The sequence below is a fragment of the Rhopalosiphum maidis genome, chromosome 1 (assembly GCF_003676215.2).
Source record: "Rhopalosiphum maidis isolate BTI-1 chromosome 1, ASM367621v3, whole genome shotgun sequence".
NCBI classification, from domain to species: domain Eukaryota; kingdom Metazoa; phylum Arthropoda; class Insecta; order Hemiptera; family Aphididae; genus Rhopalosiphum; species Rhopalosiphum maidis.
The window spans coordinates 44,503,730-44,523,763 of NC_040877.1; the positions used below are offsets into that span (position 1 = coordinate 44,503,730).

At 28.5% G+C, this 20,034-nt stretch overlaps 1 protein-coding gene across 1 annotated transcript; it reads right to left on the bottom strand.

The window, feature by feature from the left end:
• Nucleotides 1-11,430: 11,430 nt before the first annotated feature.
• On the bottom strand, nucleotides 11,431-19,726 carry LOC113549002. The gene is made up of 7 exons (XM_026950133.1): nucleotides 19,559-19,726; nucleotides 19,332-19,475; nucleotides 15,570-15,624; nucleotides 14,831-14,955; nucleotides 14,045-14,177; nucleotides 13,134-13,483; nucleotides 11,431-11,721 (listed from the first exon to the last, which is right to left on the bottom strand). The coding sequence occupies exons 2-7, from the start codon at nucleotides 19,404-19,406 to the stop codon at nucleotides 11,605-11,607; spliced, it is 855 nt and encodes a 284-aa protein (XP_026805934.1). The 5' UTR covers nucleotides 19,407-19,475; nucleotides 19,559-19,726; the 3' UTR covers nucleotides 11,431-11,604.
• Nucleotides 19,727-20,034: the final 308 nt, after the last annotated feature.

Here is a 20,034-nt window from a genome sequence, read left to right on the forward strand (position 1 = left end):
GGCACAGCGGCAGTGATGTGGACGCACAAAGCCATCTCTGAAGCGTGTTTAAGTTTAAATTCTTTACGTACTACATAGCACAAGCCTATCGCCTTCAGGAGAAATATGACAAAATGTTTATAATATATTTCAAAATAGGAGCTTAAGCAAAGTTCTAATTTCATTAATTTCGCCCACATGGTAAGTTTTGTTGCGTGTAAATTGATTTTTAATTGATTACCGATAATATAACGCGATTTGACTTTAAATATTTACGAACAAAACAGCGATCGCCTAACGACGTCAGGAAGTATAGGACAATCCCCCGTAGGCAGATTGCATTGTCAGGTATCGATTTACACCGGTTGATGACCAACGGCTAAATTCTCAAATTCAACTTTTACGCATTTAAAATAAGACCACCAAAATATAGACTATAGAGCTATAAAATCAGTGGTGCAAACATCGTTATTAGGGAGCGGATGTTTATGCTTAAAAAAATTTAAAAATATGCATGCAATTATGCACTGTAAAGTATAAAAATATGCTAATAATTTATTAAAAATTAAAAATAATAAATTATTAATAATTTAAAAATAAAATAAATTATTGTATTATTAAAAATTTAAATTAAAAAAGATATTTTTTGCAAACTGCTGTTGAATTTTTTGTTAATCTGAAAATAATATACATGGGTATATATTAGAAATCAAGTATCGATACGAGCGAAAACCGGCTTTCCCGGTTGGCGCAAATATTACATAGGCCTACAGTCACGGGACATTTTGATCTATTAATTTTAGTCGTGCCAAATCCGTTTTTATAAAAATATAATACGAAAAACCTCAAATATGCACTAAAAGCATGATGAATATAGAATTATAATCAAACAAGTAAAAATCGAACAAATATGCAAAAATATGCAAAATTAAATTGATAAATTTGAATTCCTTGAGTGATGAAACAAATTTCTATCTTACTCCGCATTAATTTAGTTGTTATTAAATAATATGATAAATGCATAAACATCCACTCCTTAATCGTTATAATCCATCTAATCACAAAATAACATTTGCGATTACCTTCTATAGAATTTATCCCAAGTCGTGTCTCCGACCTAGGGTATTCACTTACACCGATTTACATTGGCAGCTAGTTGTACTAATAAAATATACTTGGATAGACCTATACATATATACACTACAAACCAATTATTTGTAAAAGACGTATCCAAACCAGGTTCAAGTAGGTGACTTATTCTATTTTCTACACCTATAGTTTGTGTATATAACTAGTTGATTGTAACTTTATAGCTATTTCTCCTATATTTTTCCTTGAATAAACTCCATTTGAGTTAGTCTATAGTTGTATACGTATTTCCATTTGTATAAATTCGCTAGCTGTTTTATTGTCCAAAATATTTATAGAAATATTGGTTTAAGCTCATGATTTATATACAGTATGATCACGATTTAAAGTACCACTAAATATCTCAGCTGGATGACCTTGTATTGAATTAAATATTTCGGAGGGCCTAGTGGGTACTTAAATACACATTTATTTATGATTATTTATGAAATTTATAATATATACATTTTAATGTAATATACAATCAATCGAGGTGACTTGAAATGATTTTGACATACTTCTTGGATTCTAAGTTTAAATAAATCGCACTGGGCTACAAAAATACATATATTATCGCATACGTCTCCTGAATGGGATAAGATCTATTCCAATTAGTTTTGGCAAAAATTGGCTTTTAAAAAATACGTGTTCCAGTTGGAACAGTTGTTCCAAGTAAACTCAACTTTTGGGTTGTAACAACTATGAAAATTCAATGTACAATTAAATTCAAGTACGTTAGAATCAACTTGTTACATAATATTTATTTTAATAATAAACCTAAACATTTAAAAAAAAAAAAAGGTTAACTTAATTTTTTTTAACAGAATACTTAATTTTAAAATAATAAAATATTTATAACATGATCAAAATAATTATCTATATAACTTGTTAAATAAAAAAACATAATTTAATAAGTACTTAATAACAATAATAACAATACTGTCAATACTTAATATCTGATAGGTAGGTAGGTAATACTAAAGTGGTAGTACTAAAAATATAAAAAGTAGAATATAACGTTTAATATTTGGTAGAATTTAATTTAATTCAATGAAAAAAATTAAAAAACTATCAAGTTTTGGATGAGAAATTGAGAAATGTAACAAAAATTTTTTCGAAAAATATACATAGATATTTAATTAATTTAACCTTGTGTTCAATTGTGCATTTCAAGTTACTTTTTCCTTTTATTGTTGTGTCCTCCTTTCATTTTTTTTTATTATACGCCCTGTCCCATTTCATAACATGTTTCTGAAGTCACCATTAATCATGACCTCAAGTGAAAAAATTGCCGACTGGCCTCATACATATCCAGTCTGCCCCTGTCACTATGGAGTACGGGCAAATCAATATCGTCGAAACTAATCTTGGTCGTTGTGACCAGTAGGCACAATAGATCTACACAAAAATAGTAAAATGATTTTAACGTACCAACGTGTAAGGAACATATTTTGTTACACTCTATTTGTTATATTTTAGCCCGCCGTACGGCTGGTAGACGTCGATTATCACGAACTTCCTCACTGCCACAACATATTATATAAATTAATACACACTAGTTCGGTAACTGGCCTGCACATCGCGCTCTGGCGGTGGCATAAGATTGTCTCGCTGCCAACCACAATTTCAGATAGAGCGCAATGCTCTTACCACCTTATCCCGAAATGCCCGATTATGTTTTACATACATATCGGTGACAGACGAATTATATTATAATGATTATTTGTTAGTATAGCTACAAACAAATGAACAAGATCTACGATTTTTATTCTCGTACTCAGATTTTTCCTAAGTTTTTCCCTATAGCAATCGACAAATAATATAACTACGTTATCATACAGCAACCTTATTGACACAACATTTTAAACATACCTACATATTATAATATCTGTATTAACCAACTTCATGCGAACTAAAATTAGTCTATTTCTCCACGACTTCTGTTTATTCTGTTGAAGTAGGTTAGGTTAAGTATTTAATACAAAATACAAACACGGCAATTATTACAATGAATAATTTTATGATTACACACATAAAAAGTATGTCCAGAATTAAGGAAGTAATTTATAATTGAAAGCTGTACTTAAAGGTAATTATTGTAATTATGTTCATTAGTATTTTATTTTAAAATTTGTTTATTAAATACACTTATTTTTTATATAATATCATATTTTTTGTGCTAATAATTTATAATAATATAAATGTATATAATATATAATTTGTTACCAATGGGCAATGACAATCATTTAAATTTTAAATAAACAAAAAAATATTAGATTTTTGTGAGGCACCCTACAGCAACCTATAAGAGTTTAAATAATAAACTATAATACTATACGAGTCTCAATGAATCTATTGATATAACTTTTATTGAAAACGGTCAATTGTTCAAAAGTTACACGACCACAGTAGACGCATAAAATCGTTATAGTTCTATCTATAGGTGTATAAAGATATTATGATTCAATGTTTTTCCGTGTAGTAGAGAAAATATTAAGTAACAGTTAGTTGTTAACTTATACTCCCGATTATTTTGTAAAGTATAGGTATCTACTTTGAGTTGTTAACTTAAAATAATTTTGACTCTACAAAAAATCAATAAAAGATATAATTTTCTACTAAAGATCTCCTAGTTGAAAATCGAAGCATTTTTACTGATTCAAAAGGAAATAATTGATACATAAAAAAACACATACATTTTATTGTGTTAAACCAATATATATATATATATTATATACCTATTTAATAAATAAAATCAAAATCAATTGAAATGTATATTTATTTATTTGATTTGTGATTTTTTTTAACAAATTTAAAAAAATACAAATTTTAAAAACCTTGTAGATTATTCTACAGCCTGATGCTTTAAGTCTCCGTTATTTTCTTAAACTCAGTCTTCGGATGAGGATTACTGCGGACAAATATCAAGTTAAATTATACTAATTATAGTGTTATACTTAATACGTCTCAGTGTGGAAAACCGATTTGATTTAACGCGTGCCCGTCTCTAAAAGACTATAATATAATATATCAATCACATATTATCATAATCATAATTGTATTTATTATCGTAATTATAACTATAATAATTATTATAATATTTAGGTTTTCATTCACCGAACGCTGCAGTCGCAGTGTCATGCGATAAGCATCCGTACTGCAAGGCATCATTCAAACTGCAGCTCGCCGTAATAGATTGATTAATAGTTAATACTCCGCAAGTGTTGTCGCAGAATGTAATCGTCGACTAGTCGATTTTTAAGGCAAAAAAAACCACTATATTTTTGACGATGTTTTATTGTATAAATACATGAACTTTCATGTATATCGCAATAATAATAAATAATATACTTAGAAAATCGAAATAAATTATTGTTATGGACTTGATGGAGGATGATTCGCTAACATATCTGTGCGATGCATCCAGAAGCTTCGCTCTTTTAAACAACGTAAGTTATACACAGTATATGAACAAGTATAGCCGATCTCTATTATATATAATTCATTTAAAAAATACGTTAATCATAATAGTGTATGCTTTTATATTATATTTGATTATAAGATTGTATACATATTACATACTACATAGTGTATACTACACTGTTATTACGAAATTAATAGTATTTTTATACTCGCAAAGTCACAACATACTCTCAACATTTATATAATGATTAAATAATATGATACACTGTCGCAAAAACAATTACAAAAAAAATATTTAGCAAAAAATCCAAAAGAACATTTAAGTATTTAACACATCTAAACTAACACTATACAACTATTAAAATACACTAATACTCGTATTTTATTGATATAATAATGGGTAACTAATGTATAGTTACTGTTAATATTTGACTTATTTATTTCCAGTGTGTGTGTTACAGTATCTGTTACATCTATGCATATTATGGCAGACAATATTTTCAGAACTACAACATACAATGGAGCACAGGTTAGTATATATTATTAAGTACAAACATGAAAATATAATTTAATTTATATTATATTATTATTATTAATATATTATAATTATATATATATACGTATTGTGTACTTGTGTACGAATTTAATAATAATCTTTGACGCCGACCACACTATAAAACCTATATTTTATAATATGGAAATGTAATTATGTAATTTAATATTATCAAACAATTATAAAGCATCATAATAAAATAATGATTACGTATCGTTTCATTATTATAAACAGTCACAAACGCTTAAAATGATCGTCGATTGTTTTAAATATTTTATTCATGTTTTCGTGTTGATGGAAGTTTCACAAATATTGTTTTTCTATCGATTGTTTTGTATTCTAAGGTCCTATGGGTGCAGTTAATTTATAACATATGCTCTATAAGCACCTAAGACTAACTATGAGTATTAATTATATAATTAAATATTTTTAAATTTCGAAGATTTCATAAATGCAACAAAATTAAAACTCTTATGCACTCATACGTATTAGTACTAATTTATGAGAACGCAGTAATTATAAAAAAAGGACACTTCAGAGCATAATGATAATATAGATATTATAATATTAAAAGCAACCATAATAGGTATTATTAATGGTCAATATTTATTTTGTTTAGATTTCAAGAACCATTTGATACTATTCTTCGAAAACGTGAATACAACAGAAAAAATGTACTTATTGCTTTCTGCGTGTTTATTGGTGTTGATGATATCAATGATTTTTGTTAATCATAAATTCAGATTCAAATCTAAAGTAAATCAAATGATTTTTTTTTTCACAAATTTTTAATGACTGATTTTATGTGTTATATAATCTGAACCAGAATAATAATTGTGTTAGTCTGTATACCTAATAGATATTTAAGTATTTTAATTTTTTAGAAAATAAGATGTAATTTTGTTTTTGATTATAAAATCAAAAATGTAGGCTGTTGTTAAAAAAAACTAGGTTTGCTCTGCTATATAGTATAAATGTCAAGTATACCTCGTCATTAAATAATCAAAATGTTACATTTATATTCGATAATAAATCATAATTGTCTACGATGAATTCCAAACGATCCATTTAAATATTTTGAAATTTCATTGTGTATAGACAACTATAATTTATGTAATAGAGGAATGTTTCAAGTCCTACAATTCATATTTTTTGAATAATAATAATATAACAATAGTTGTTTAAAAATAAAATATAATAATACAAATTTTATAGTTTAAGTTTCAAGAAAAAAGTCTCATGAAAATCGTACTTAATTAATTTTTAAGCTGATATGTTAAAATAAAAAAACTAATTAATTTGAATGAATCATTAATTAGATAAATAAGATAAATGGTGACTATTAAAACAAATTTAAAAGAATTAAATATTGAAAGATTTAATGTAGTGATTTTCCAACAGATTAACTATATTGCCCAGTGGTATTAATGGTCATATTTTATAATTTTATTCATTATGATAATGATTTATCATTTAAATTTTAAAACAAAGAAAAATAACATATGAATAATTTTCAGCCCAGCGTCTTTACGATCAAGCTATGGTTAAAAGTACACGTAGTGATTTTTTATTTCGTTCTGGTTTCCTTCACCATACCGTCATTAATTACGATAACGAAGAAGTACGATGTGTGGCTGGTTGGAATTATAGTCGGCGGTACGTACTTTTATAATATTATATATTTCTCTTACAACATTATAAATATTAAATATCAAGTTTTTCAATTATTCCGTGGTCGGTGAATTGCAATTTAAATCACTTAATATAATTCGTTTGTATTTATTATTTTTTTTTTATCATAATAATATAGCGATTTTAGCTTATGAAATATACGTTGTCAAATGTCTGTACGGCGAGGTACGTCTTCAGAACACGACGGTTCTTAATTAATCAACCTCAGTTCTATGCGACACTCAGCCCAGTTTACGAGTCAAGATTTGCATCTAGTAGTGATTCATTCGACCATGGCGCTCATGCCGTACTTTCTGTGGATACTTTTTATACTCGGAAAACGGACGAATAGAAGGCCCACGCACCCAATTATATGCCCATCCAGGTATAGAACATCGAATAAGGATTATACGAGTATATATTTAATTATATTATAGGAAAGTATTAACCATTTATGATGTTGTGCAGTTAAAGAATCAAACTTGTCGATTATTGTTGCCTATATTATATTAGGTACAGTGACTGTGTGACGTTAAGTAACACGACCTAGGATATATTACATCTAAATTATAACTTATCACTAATTTATGACTTTTAATTAGTAGGTAATCTATATAATAATATCATGTAATATGCTGAAACATTTTAATTTTAATAAAAAAAAAAATATATTTATATATTAGAACATATAGTAATTTTAGTAACTTCTATTTATACTTTTTTAACTGTAATAACTGATTCAAAATATCATCCATTGTTGTGAACCGTGATTGTAATCAGTAGAGCATAATATTTACATTATGAAATACGAGTACACTATGAACCAAAACTAACAACTATAAAATAAATCTTAAATTATTAAAATATATGGTTATGATTATACTTTTTTAAGAATAAATAAATCAAATATTCGTTAGAAGTGTTCGAAAGTAACTTGTAAAGTTACTACAAACCCTTATGGACCGGTGAGTTATAAGTCATAATAAATCATATATTATTTTATAATATGACATAAGAATTAAAATATTAAATTAATATGGTACTTGTGTAAAATGTAATAGGTATATATATATACATATATGTTACAACCGTTGAATATTATTTATATATATGTATATTAATAATATAATGCATATTAGTTCATGATATAGATTAATAAAAATCAGTTAGTGTTGATTGAGCAATGAGTATATATTGGCATACACTAAAAAGTCAAAACCATGTACCGTTTTGGTGTTCGAATTGCTTTTCCATCACCAATATTATACCGATCGTTTGTGCGTCTGCCGGGTTTTTTTATCGGTGACACATCAGTTTCGTTGTCAATACGGTCCTATACATGCACTTTTTCCGGACGACAGTGCAAACTCGGACAGGTAACTTTGTAATTGTGTCGTATTAGATACTTCCGTTGTACATATTACTATTAGCATATGAATGTAGATCGTTACAAACGTGATGCAATATTATACAAACAGTATTATTGTCAATCAGTGGCCAATATATTAATGTGTTTGTGACCCGTCTTGGTTATCGGTACAAAGGCCAACGACATTCAACGATTTTGCCTGTTGCCGTAATATAAAATAAAAATATCGAATATTTCGTGTTTTTTTTGCGCGTAAACGGTTTCGGCAATCCGTCTTACGTTGCGTGTAAACGTTTCAGAGTCGAAAAATAAATCCTTCACCGCGAAAACTTGCATACGAGTTTTTATCAAAAAAGTGGTTTTGGCGTACTTACGTGTTTAATGTTTGGATTTTCGAAATTTTATGATAGTAGCACCTTATGACAGCGGTGAACATTTTTTACAGGTCAGCGTAGCGTTGGTTAAATGCAATCCCAATTAAATTGCCGTTCGGTGAGACGAGCGCCTGGTGGTTGATGTGCATATTGTGTATTTGTGTATATAACATTCCGAGCTCATGCCGTTGTCGATGCAAATTAATGTGCCCCGTTTAGTCCATCACATCATGTCAGCGACATAATTTTATGTCATTACAATATTTTGATATATTATAAATAAATTTATATCGTCATCACAGCTACAGTCAGGCTATATATTATAATCTTGGATCGTGGATATCGTTCAGTACCGTCGTGCCACCGCAACCAGACGTCACACGATATTTGATTTATTTTTATTTTTGCTTAACACCATTTGCGATTTCCATCGGCTTCTTTATCGGTCGCCGTATTATCTGCGTCCCCGATTGCGTTTTTTATAGGTATACTATTATGACGTGCGTCCGGGTGTGCCGCCACCTTATGGCACCTACCCGGTGTTAAACGCTTCAGTATTCTTATCGTTGTTGTCCGGTTTCTTCGTCGGTTGTTCCATCGCCGCACGCCAATAAAACGTCTCTACCGTTTGTCGTTACCAATGTGTATACGCGCAATGCAGTTTCGCTCTTACCATACCGTTGTCCATGACGTTTCGTGACCATCATAAGCAATGCGACCGCATTGTGTTCCGTAACGATTGATTGCCGAGCTCTCGCCGTAAATCAGTAACAACAGCCGTAACTGCTATTGATGTCGTTGCGGCAGCGTTCGGCTGGCCGCCACGCAGAGAGGGTGTAACGCGTGCATAATCGCGCGTGTGACACCCGTGAACTCGTCACACGACGGGGTGCCGGAGAACGTGCGTTGGTGATTTATCGCCAAACTCCGTAGTGCCTCCTCTTTTTCGTACCCCCGATAAGCGCATCGCCGTACAGTCGTCCTACGCGAAAGCTTCAACTATAATATAAGAACCACAATTTTACGTACGTCGTCGGTTCGTCTGCAACTACTGTATCGTGGACAGCGACATATTACGTATTTGTATAATTCCACGCTGTTTACGCCGTTTATCGAAAAATACCATAACTTACACTTCGGATGACGCCGGCCGGTGCTATATCTCAGTCACCCACATACACTGATAGTAACTGATTATACGCATATTGTATGCGTACGTCTCCGATTATTGGTGTAGCACAGCTGGTTGTTGTTCCGTCCGGTGGCGCGTCGACCGTGATTTCGAAGGGGGGCAACTGCCCGGTCATTTATAAAGGGTGTGTACCGGGTGGCTGGGTTGATGGGTGCTGGATTCAATAAGAAATTGTTATACGAGATTACCTAACTACATCATCTGAATTAATATGATATTTAATAAGAATAATAACTTCAATAGTTATACAAAGAAAACACATACATAGTAAATTAATACTTTGATTATAGCATTCAGAATAAAGTAACACTTTTTTGTTGTATATAGTATTCTACATGAGTAGTGGGTACTGGGTACTGCGTAAGAGTCGAGGGCTGGTAGGTTATTCAAAAAATGTATTGCCCGATAAAATATTTCACATCGCCACGCCACTGGTTCCGTCGCCTTCCGCAAACTCAAACCGAATTTAAATATATATTACACTCGTCTTAAATACGTCTCCACCTCTCTATACGTATACAACGTGTCTACGGTCTCGTATTCATTAAACCATCGTCCAGAGCCGTTGTGATGTTTTTTGTATTAGCGATTTCCATTTCATTGAGATTGCCGTTGGCCGCCTCCCCGTTAGTACACTGAACGTCGCCAATAAACGTGCGGAAGTGACTTGTAATCATATTCCGTTCCTGCTGTTTCACATATTATATAGTGTGGTGTCTCGTAAACTAATCATTTCAAACTTATCATGCGACAAAGATCGCTGTTAATTCATCACGATATCAACTATTTATCATGGCTCAGTTTACCACCACCGACCATTGTTCGTATTACAGTGCTGCAGTGCGACACAAACGTCGTCGAGAAACGCTTTTATGATATACAGCACAACCCCTTAAGGCTAAAGAGAACAACAAAACAATATAAATACGATAAAATGCAATTTATTGAACAAAAAAATACAGTATTGTATATCGATAAATGAGCTTCGAATCAAACATCAGTGCTCTACGTAATAGAATATATAGGTAGTGTAAATTTAAATAAAAACAATAGAATATCGGCGTCCGCGATCCTATGTGCGAAAATAAAAAGAACGAAGGAAAACGTCCGGGGTTATTTTATTTAATGTATAATATGGTCTATTAATTGGACTCCGACAATTGGATGTATTTATCAAAATTCTAATACTAACAATGTATTATTTATTTATTTTTGTACATTTAGTAAACTTTAATTTTCTGAAAATTTTAATTTTAATTTTTTTTTTTTTATGTATTTAGTTATAAAATATGAAATGTTATTATTAGTATAAAAATATAAGAAATACTTTAAATGTTGTAAAGTATCAAATATACTTATGTTATTAGTTTATAAATTTTAATAAATAATATAATTTTTAAGTATGGCTTAAAAAACAGTTTCGTGATTGCGTACGATATTACAGCCGCAGTGATAAATGTAGATAATGTCTTATAAGTAATGACGTTAGAATTAAAAATAATACATATAGGTACCCTCGTTGTTTTAGATTTTATTAATATTATAAAGTATAATATTTCTAAATCTATTTTATAATAGTATGTACAAATTTGAAATTATCATATTGTAAACCATAATTGTATATTTGATTATCTGTATATTCTTACTCTATAATAAAAACATCAAACACGTAATAAATGTTTATATAGTGAGTATGAGTTATAGTGTATTATATATAGTATAATATTCCAAAAAAATAAACAGTACAGTCTCATAATGATTCGTATTTTCAAATGAACACAATATTACTTATATGATATTACACGATCTCTTATAGTATAATAATATGTAATATCGGAAAAGTGTATCATCGTCCATCGATTACGCTAAACGTATAAAATACATATATATTATATAATTTTGTGCTTTGGACCATCTACATTTTTCTCACGGAGCGTTGATCGTAAGGCGGTAAGTACGCTGGAAGGTTATAATATTCTTGGGGGTATTGTACCTCTACAGAAGAGGGCCCAGCTTGCATTTGCATCGAATTCTGAAATTAAAAAAATATCAACATTAAATCATACTCGTAATTGCCGAATACGTTTTTACGAAATCTAAATGTTATTATTATAATTTTCAATCATTAAGCGTCGTAATCATTGTTAAGGAATTTTAATCAATATTATTTTTATCGTCCGATCAATTTTCCGAAAAAAAAAATTGGTTTGGATTATTGATCGATATTGACTAGACCGCAGCTATGCATGTTGTTTTTTATTTTTACCAGTCACTTATTGATTTACATTGTGTTAGATGTCACTGTTCATTTTAAATAAACCTTAATTAGCAACCGATCGAATTTCATTGGTAATAATTCCGATAACAAACGAATTGAGTAAATCGATACCCTATATTTTCAGCATTAAAAAAAAATAAGTACATATATGTTATAGCAATGATGGAAAACAAACTAGCAAACATGGTTTTGTCAACTAAACACAAAATACGGATTGTATTTTATCGATCAAAATACAAAATAAAACAACATATTAAATTAATTATTATTATTGATTTAAATGATGGAATAATAATTTAGGAACATCTCCCGTTCCTCCATTACATCACTCTGCATTCACGCGCATTATTGATCACTTACTATACAAAATATAATATTATGCATGCAATGCACTTAATGTATGTTATCTTACAAACTAAGATAACTTCAAATTATTTTATATTTGAATAATATTAACATTAATATAGATTTAATAATTATAAATATAAAAATTAATTTTTTCTTTTATCTGTCACTCTATCTCTAAGACTTTTAATCCATGTTTTGCTATATATATATATATATTACTGTTATTAGGTAGATTTTAAATTAATATTAACGTAACGTAGAACGGTGAAATAGCTGGTTAATAAAATAAGTACTCCAAAAATTAAAATGGAACATTTTGTGTTATTAGATTCACATAATATCTCAATATATTAATATATTATACTAAATAATCAAAACGTGTACGTACTATACTACTATCGAAAAAATAATCGATTCGAATTTGGTGTAAATTATAATTCATATTTTTACTTTCTGGAATGGTTCAAATAAGATATTTTTATTTTTGTACAAATTACACATGTTGTTTATATTTTGGATAAGTTTTGGTGCAATTTACTACAACCATATTATAATCGTTTTTAACCTTCAAATCAAAATACAAAATGTATTTGAAATATTTCAAATATCACCCTTAAACATTTGAATATACATAAAGGACATATATATAATATATGTACCTACCACCTAGGATACGTCAAAATTTTGGGATTGTCAATTTATATACACAACTTAAATAATATAAAAATAATCAATGATAACAATATTTTATTGGTTAAGCTACATAATATTATAACAACGATTTCTTTCGATATAGTGATTTCGGTGTTGTGTCTTACTTGAAAGTGTTGTTCGATGCCATTGTGCCCACTTTGACCGTGATGCAGTTGAGGGTAGATAGGGGTCGCCACCGGAATTGGAAGCGTTGCACCGTTGCAGCGTGCCCATCCAGCTTCCTGTTGCTCTTGTAGTGGTGGTGGTGGTGCGCTCTGTGCTTGGTAAATCGGGTTTGGTGCAGACGGAGCGCTAAGCGTAACGTTTACGGAACCATTGGACGAGTTTTGATTTACGACCGCCACATTGCTTTGGCGCGCGACAGCCGATGACGCCGTGGGTAACGATCTCGAAATTACGAACAGTTCGTCGTCGTAAAAACTTTTTACCACGTATATCTGGCACAGGTGGATGACTATATGGATTTAAGCAGGTGATTATAGTGATTAAAACTTAAAATAAACTATTACATTTTAATAATGGTACCTATGTATAATATATATATCGTTATCACATGGTTGGGTAAGATGGGCATTGTGCTGTATTTCGAGTTAATACTTTTAAAACTATTTATTAGTATCATTATTATGAATATGAGTGTTTATAGTATATCTGTTTATAACTATTATTGTTCATTCCTTTGAAAAAATACTTTTTGTCAAATATTGAACATGTCAATGCCTATGTCGACACATATGAATAATTACTAATTCTTATTGCTTCTTGTTCACATTAATATATTTCTATCTAAATCTGTATCGCGTGAATGGTATTATACCTTTTAGATATATTTCTTTTCTATTGATAACAAATTGAAAAAATTGTATCGTTTTGTTAAGTAACACCGATTTAATGAAATACAATTACGACTTTAAAAGTGGTGCCCTTTGACTAAAGAGTGGATATCTACAGTGATATTGTACGTCATATTATAAAATTCATAATATTATTATTATTACTATTATTATATACTTACTGCATATTGGTATTGAATAATAAAGTATGATGGGATAGTAATTTTTGATCGTGATGTAAGTAACAGCCAGTATATGAAACGACAGGAATATCGTGTTGATCGCTAACCACTGATAGATTTTATGAATTTTGTGCTAAAACAATTATTAATAATATAATTTTTAATAATACAATCTGAATTTATTAGAAGATTAGAAATAAATAAAAAATTCTAAATGTTATGTCTACGAAAACGGATCTCGCGAATATGTTTTTATTACAAAATTACTAAATTTGGTAGGTATCTAAATTAACTGTTAGTTTCATGACAATATTATTCTTGTAAACACTAATTTATTTTTACAATGACAAAACCATATGGTTTTTAATCATAGATGTTTCTAATTATTAGACGAAACTAATTAGTTTACCTCAGGATTAATTTTTATCAGTGTTTATTTTTTGTTATCCGTTATGATTTGTTGATTGTTGTCATATAGCTCCTTTTATGCTACCAGGAATCAGGATACAGCCATTATAATAAATATATGTATATATGTAATATAATATACAAGTAGCGTAAGTAGAGAGATAACATTATTGACTGATATACAGATTTTTGAGGCAGGGACTTTATTAATTTAGGTATAGAAAGAATCCTCTCAACAATTTTAAATAAATAAAAATAGTAATAATTATAATCATGCACATAATCCCAGATAATCATCTACGTCATATTTTGAGTGTAAATTAAAATTAATTAACATTTGATGTACAAAATTATTGTACAAATTACAAATTTACTTACGTCATACGTTGATTCTTTCAGATAATAATTCACGTTAAGGAACACAGATATTAGAAACAAATAACTGAATATGGTAAAATCGTATAATATTTGTTCTGTGCGTGAGTTGTAATAGTAAAAGTCATCTGAAAAACAATACATATTAGTAAACATAATATATTGATTATTCTTTAATTTATACACAATTTTATAAAAAATTGATTTAATTTTAAGAATCTCCTTATTTTACGAATCAACTATATTATATTTGTATATTTGTATGTGTAAATAATTAATTAATTTCTATTTTTATTCTATAGATAATCTCTTTTTATATTAATTGTGTTTTAGAACATTTGTATTTAAAATAGTGTAATACAAATTTATGATCTGGATAGAAAATAGGATAAGTATTATACAGTGAATTATTTTTAATCATAAGCTACCAGAGTAACCTCATTACCTTAGTTGTATATGATGTACACATAATTATTGTAAATTATAATATTAATATATTATCTATTATTTTAATAATTAACAGTGACAAAGTGAATAACTTAGTGTTAATTAAGTTAAAATTGAAATATTTAAATCAATATTTGTATGTACTTATATCGAATGCATATCAGCCATGCATCAATTAATAATATATAATTTATAAGTACTTTAAATAGATAGAAAACGAAAGCGTTTAAGACCGAAATTAGTACAATAAATAATAATGATGTGTAAATTGATAACCGTTATACCATGCACTTACCGTAGAATGGATTTAACAACACGAGGCATTTTATCAAAAGTAGCACACCAATCCACTGGAAAATAAAAAATAACAATTATTATTTTAAAATATATTTATCATAGATTATATGATGTTATTAAAATAAACGTTATCATTCTCGTATTGCGCTTGTGTACACAAACAATAATAGGTAATAATAAACTGTATTAGTAAATTATAATATTAAGAGGACATCACACCCGCATGTGTTGTCTCTGTCTTACATACATTATGCGTATAACATAACTAATTTTCGTTCAATAGAATCCATGTTATGTTGTTAGCTTCAATAGTTTAATGTTAAAGTGAATTTATCTATCACCAATAACTTAAAAGTTAAAATATTGTCGGAATATTACGTAGGCTTTTATTGATATTTTAATTTTTAAATAAGTTATAGCTATGTAAAATATTATAATATTAAAATTCTCATAACTCACTTTAAAATAAAAAATATCAATAAAAGCCTTCGTGATGTTTTAGATAGTATTATTACCTTTAAGTTTAATGATAGGTACGTTTATTCAAGTATTAAAGTTAACAACATAAAATGGATTTTGCTGAATGCAAATTTTCTATGTTGTATGTATGTAAGACGGAGACATCACATAACATGCGGTTGTGATGACTTCTTAACAAAATAATAAAATCATTAATTTGGGGGTTATTCCTCCTCAGATTATCTTAGATATTACGTTAATTGGGTCCCAGATTTGTTTTGGTAATATATATTATACACTAATATACTATTGATAATTAAAATATGTTTATCACAAAGCAGAAATCGATATATACAACAATGATAAGTTGAACTGGACACTGGTTAAATAGTTTCGATGCAAAATGATTGGTCGTACACGACATTTCAACGCGTGAAATTTTGAAAATGTCTCTCCCACTCAGAAGTATTTTAAATACCTATACTCAACTACCCGTAGAATCGTGATGCTTGGTGTGAAATTATAAAAAAAAATCCAGACTGCGTTCCTGACACATATAGTACATTATCTACTTTAAATACGTATCCTATTAACAAATTGTATGGAAATCGAATTGTGATTAGAAAAAACAAATGAATAGACGCGTTCCAACATGAATTAAAATAATCTTTGGTTTTTAACGATGTATTTAATTTTAAAGATTATAACATATTAATATTTTGTATAGTGGAAAGTGTAAAGTATAGAACTTGAAATGAATATATCATTTGCGACAGCAAAATATGACATATAACACGGAAATTATACTGTTTCAAATATGTCTAAGTACCCGTGTAGTTAATAAGCTTATGTACGATTATCGTTTAATCCGTACAACTTATATAATTAGTGTTATATAATATGCTGTATTGATTGGAACGCCGTTTTATGCTTTCAATGTAATATTATTATCTCGGCTATTCTGTATGCAATACTATTGTCATAGAAAATAATACCAGTAAACAGGCGCTATATAATACTATTATATGGTTATATCATGTAAACATTTAAATAATAAAATTAGTTACAAGATATAAAAATATATACCTATATAAATTGATATATTTTTTTATATTGTTTACACTTTTACACCCTTTTTTCAGTTGATATAATATTGCACATATGTATTTATGGTATTATAATATTATACTCTCAATATTGAGTGGGCATGGCGTGAATGTCGTATATGCGTGGAATTTTCAACTAACCTGATGTATAAATAATTTATTTAGTATTTAAGTATGTTTTCAGCAAATCGTATAATTTTGATTCGTTAGTGCGAGGTGATAGAGTTTACAAAATAAAAATGAAAATGTCCATTCATTTTTATTTTGTAAACTCTATCACCTCGCACAATTTTCTTTTTTCTATAATACAATCACGTGTCTCATGATATTTAATTTGTATTTAGATTAAAAATTGATGTTTAAATAAGTTCGTGATAGTAAATAGGTTATAAGTTTTCCAAAGGCATTTAGTAAAGCGCCATTAAAGTTTGAGAAATTTTTTTTTATTTCAAATTTTTATGTCAAATAAAAATATTAAAAACATATCGTTTGTTGTTTAAAGAAATTTGGTTAACCTTTTAATGTTAACCACTTATAAATTGAGTGTTATATGTATAAAGCTATATAACATAGTGACGTTTTTAAAGTATTATCATTTATAATATTATAGTTGTATTATTGCCATAGGTATAATATAGTTAAGAGTGTTAATACTATAATTTTATTGTTTTAATAACACTAAAATAATGTATTCTACGTAGCTATTGTACCTACAATCATTACTCATTAGTTAATTGATGAAATAGCCAAAAGGTACTCGAAAAATTAAAATAAAACTTATAAATTTAGAAAACGAGTTATAATTGAATTATACATACATATGTAATGCTTAGGTATATTATAATAATAATAAGTGATTAGGTAGGTATAGCTATAGATACCTCTACGGCTCTACTTATATAAATCCATAAAATAAATAACTATCTTTACATATGTTTAATTCATGTTAGATATTATTAATTATTACCACTAATACATGAGAAATGAAGAGTATACAGTGTATTTACCTATTGTTTATTTAGTAGTTATTACTTATTAGTACCTATAACACTAATAAAATTAAAAATATTATTGTACAAAATGTGTAGACAATTGTATAGCATTATAATATACAATAATATTTCGTGTTTTATGCGACAGAATACTACTAAAATTAAAATCTCGTAAATAAATTTTTATTGTCATTATTAACAAAAATAGTTGTATTAAATGCAAAAACATTTTTTTTTTTTTAATCCAAATAATAAAATTAATTATTCAGGAGCTTAATTAGGTATAAATAATGTAGAGTTGAAATAAAAAACATACTTTTATCTCTCTCCTAACGTTTTGGATCGTCTTACAATTCGATTTATTTTTTCTATAGTGGAGTCTCTATATGATAGAATAAAAAGGTATGTTTATTGGAAAAATTTCGAGAAGATTGATTAAAAATATTCATAATGGCAAATCCTTACTAATAATTAGATAAAAATATATAGGTATTAAATAAATTAATAGGGAACAAAATTTATTTTTAAATCATTGAGATGGTGCACATATGACAATAATAAAAATTATGATACCTATATTAATATACGATTATCAAAACCTTTGATTTTTAAACAATACACTTTCATTTATATTTTATAGTGTAAAAGCACTTCATGGAATATTCAATTGGATGTTCATTCAAATTCTACGATTACGATCAATGTATTCGTATTATATAACGATTCGTCATGTGCGTTACAGAAGAGCTGCACTTAATTACGTAACTACGATAGGTAAATATTAACGGTTAAAAATTTAATTAATTGTTTTTGGTATTCTAAAATTGTAGAATTATGTGAAACCATGTTCTTATTTTTTTAAATAAAATAAATCATTATCCTTTTGGATAAAATCTCTATACAAGTGAATAAATAAATCCAATTTAAATGCTCATTGCGATATATTATGTTCATTGACTCATTGACATTATATTATACATAAAAGTGTTTGTGCCGAACATATTATTTATTCGTGTCCTAAGTCGTAGTGTCGAGTAGGAAATCTATACCTTCGCGTGTCGAGAAATATTAATTTTACTGTTTCAATGTAAAAACCGAAAATCTGTCGTTCTGAATATGAAAAATAATAAAAAAATAAATTTAAAAAACGGACGTAAATTATAAACCGTTTACATGTAGAATACATAAATATAATATACTTACAAAGTCCAATATTGAAATTATCCGGGCACCGTACCGGACGTTGGTGCAGCCCAGAAAACATTTGGCGGACGTCATGGTCGTGATGGTCCGCTGTAGCGGGACGAATCGATCACACTAATACTGACGTCTGAGGCTGCACAATTACTGTATAATATAATTACATTTCAATAAAAATATACTGTCGTTTTGTAATTTTGTATCGTGTCGATAAAAATAGGCATAGGTACCTAAGTCGTATATATTATGCCTACGACGATATTCTTAGGGTCCTTGATGAGCGGTCCTACGGCGACATCTCGATTTTACAAATGGATCAAGACAATATAATATATAGGTACCTAATATATGTTATACAATTTTAAACATGGAGCTACCGCTGGTGTGACGAATACGCGACTACTGAGCGGGTGCACTATAAGTATACGTATATTTATATAATACATATTACACATCGCGCGCCTTCCATCAAAGATAAAACGAATTTGATGTGTGCGACGGTATATTATGTGCAATCTAATATGTGTATTATATACTTATGTATACAGTCAGCTCTAAGTAACCTAAAGCTCGTCTCGAACTCTCAAAATTTTAAAGCGGTCGTTTCCTTTTTCGGTCATTACAGTTTTCTTAAAAATTTACAATTATGTAACAACTGAACTTAACAATTTTTTTATTAATTAAATATAATTATATCCATAGATGT

What these genes read in the sequence shown, in the direction of transcription:
- LOC113549002 (XM_026950133.1), bottom strand. Translation starts at nt 19,406, where the DNA reads ATGACGTCCGCCAAATGTTTTCTGGGCTGCACCAACGTCCGGTACGGT. An exon ending in TAATTTCAATATTGGACTTT is followed by an intron (nt 15,625 to 19,331) that starts GTAAGTATATTA and finishes TTTATTTTCCAG; the next exon opens with TGGATTGGTGTGCTACTTTT. An exon ending in TTATTCAATACCAATATGCA is followed by an intron (nt 13,484 to 14,044) that starts GTAAGTATATAA and finishes AAATCCATATAG; the next exon opens with TCATCCACCTGTGCCAGATA.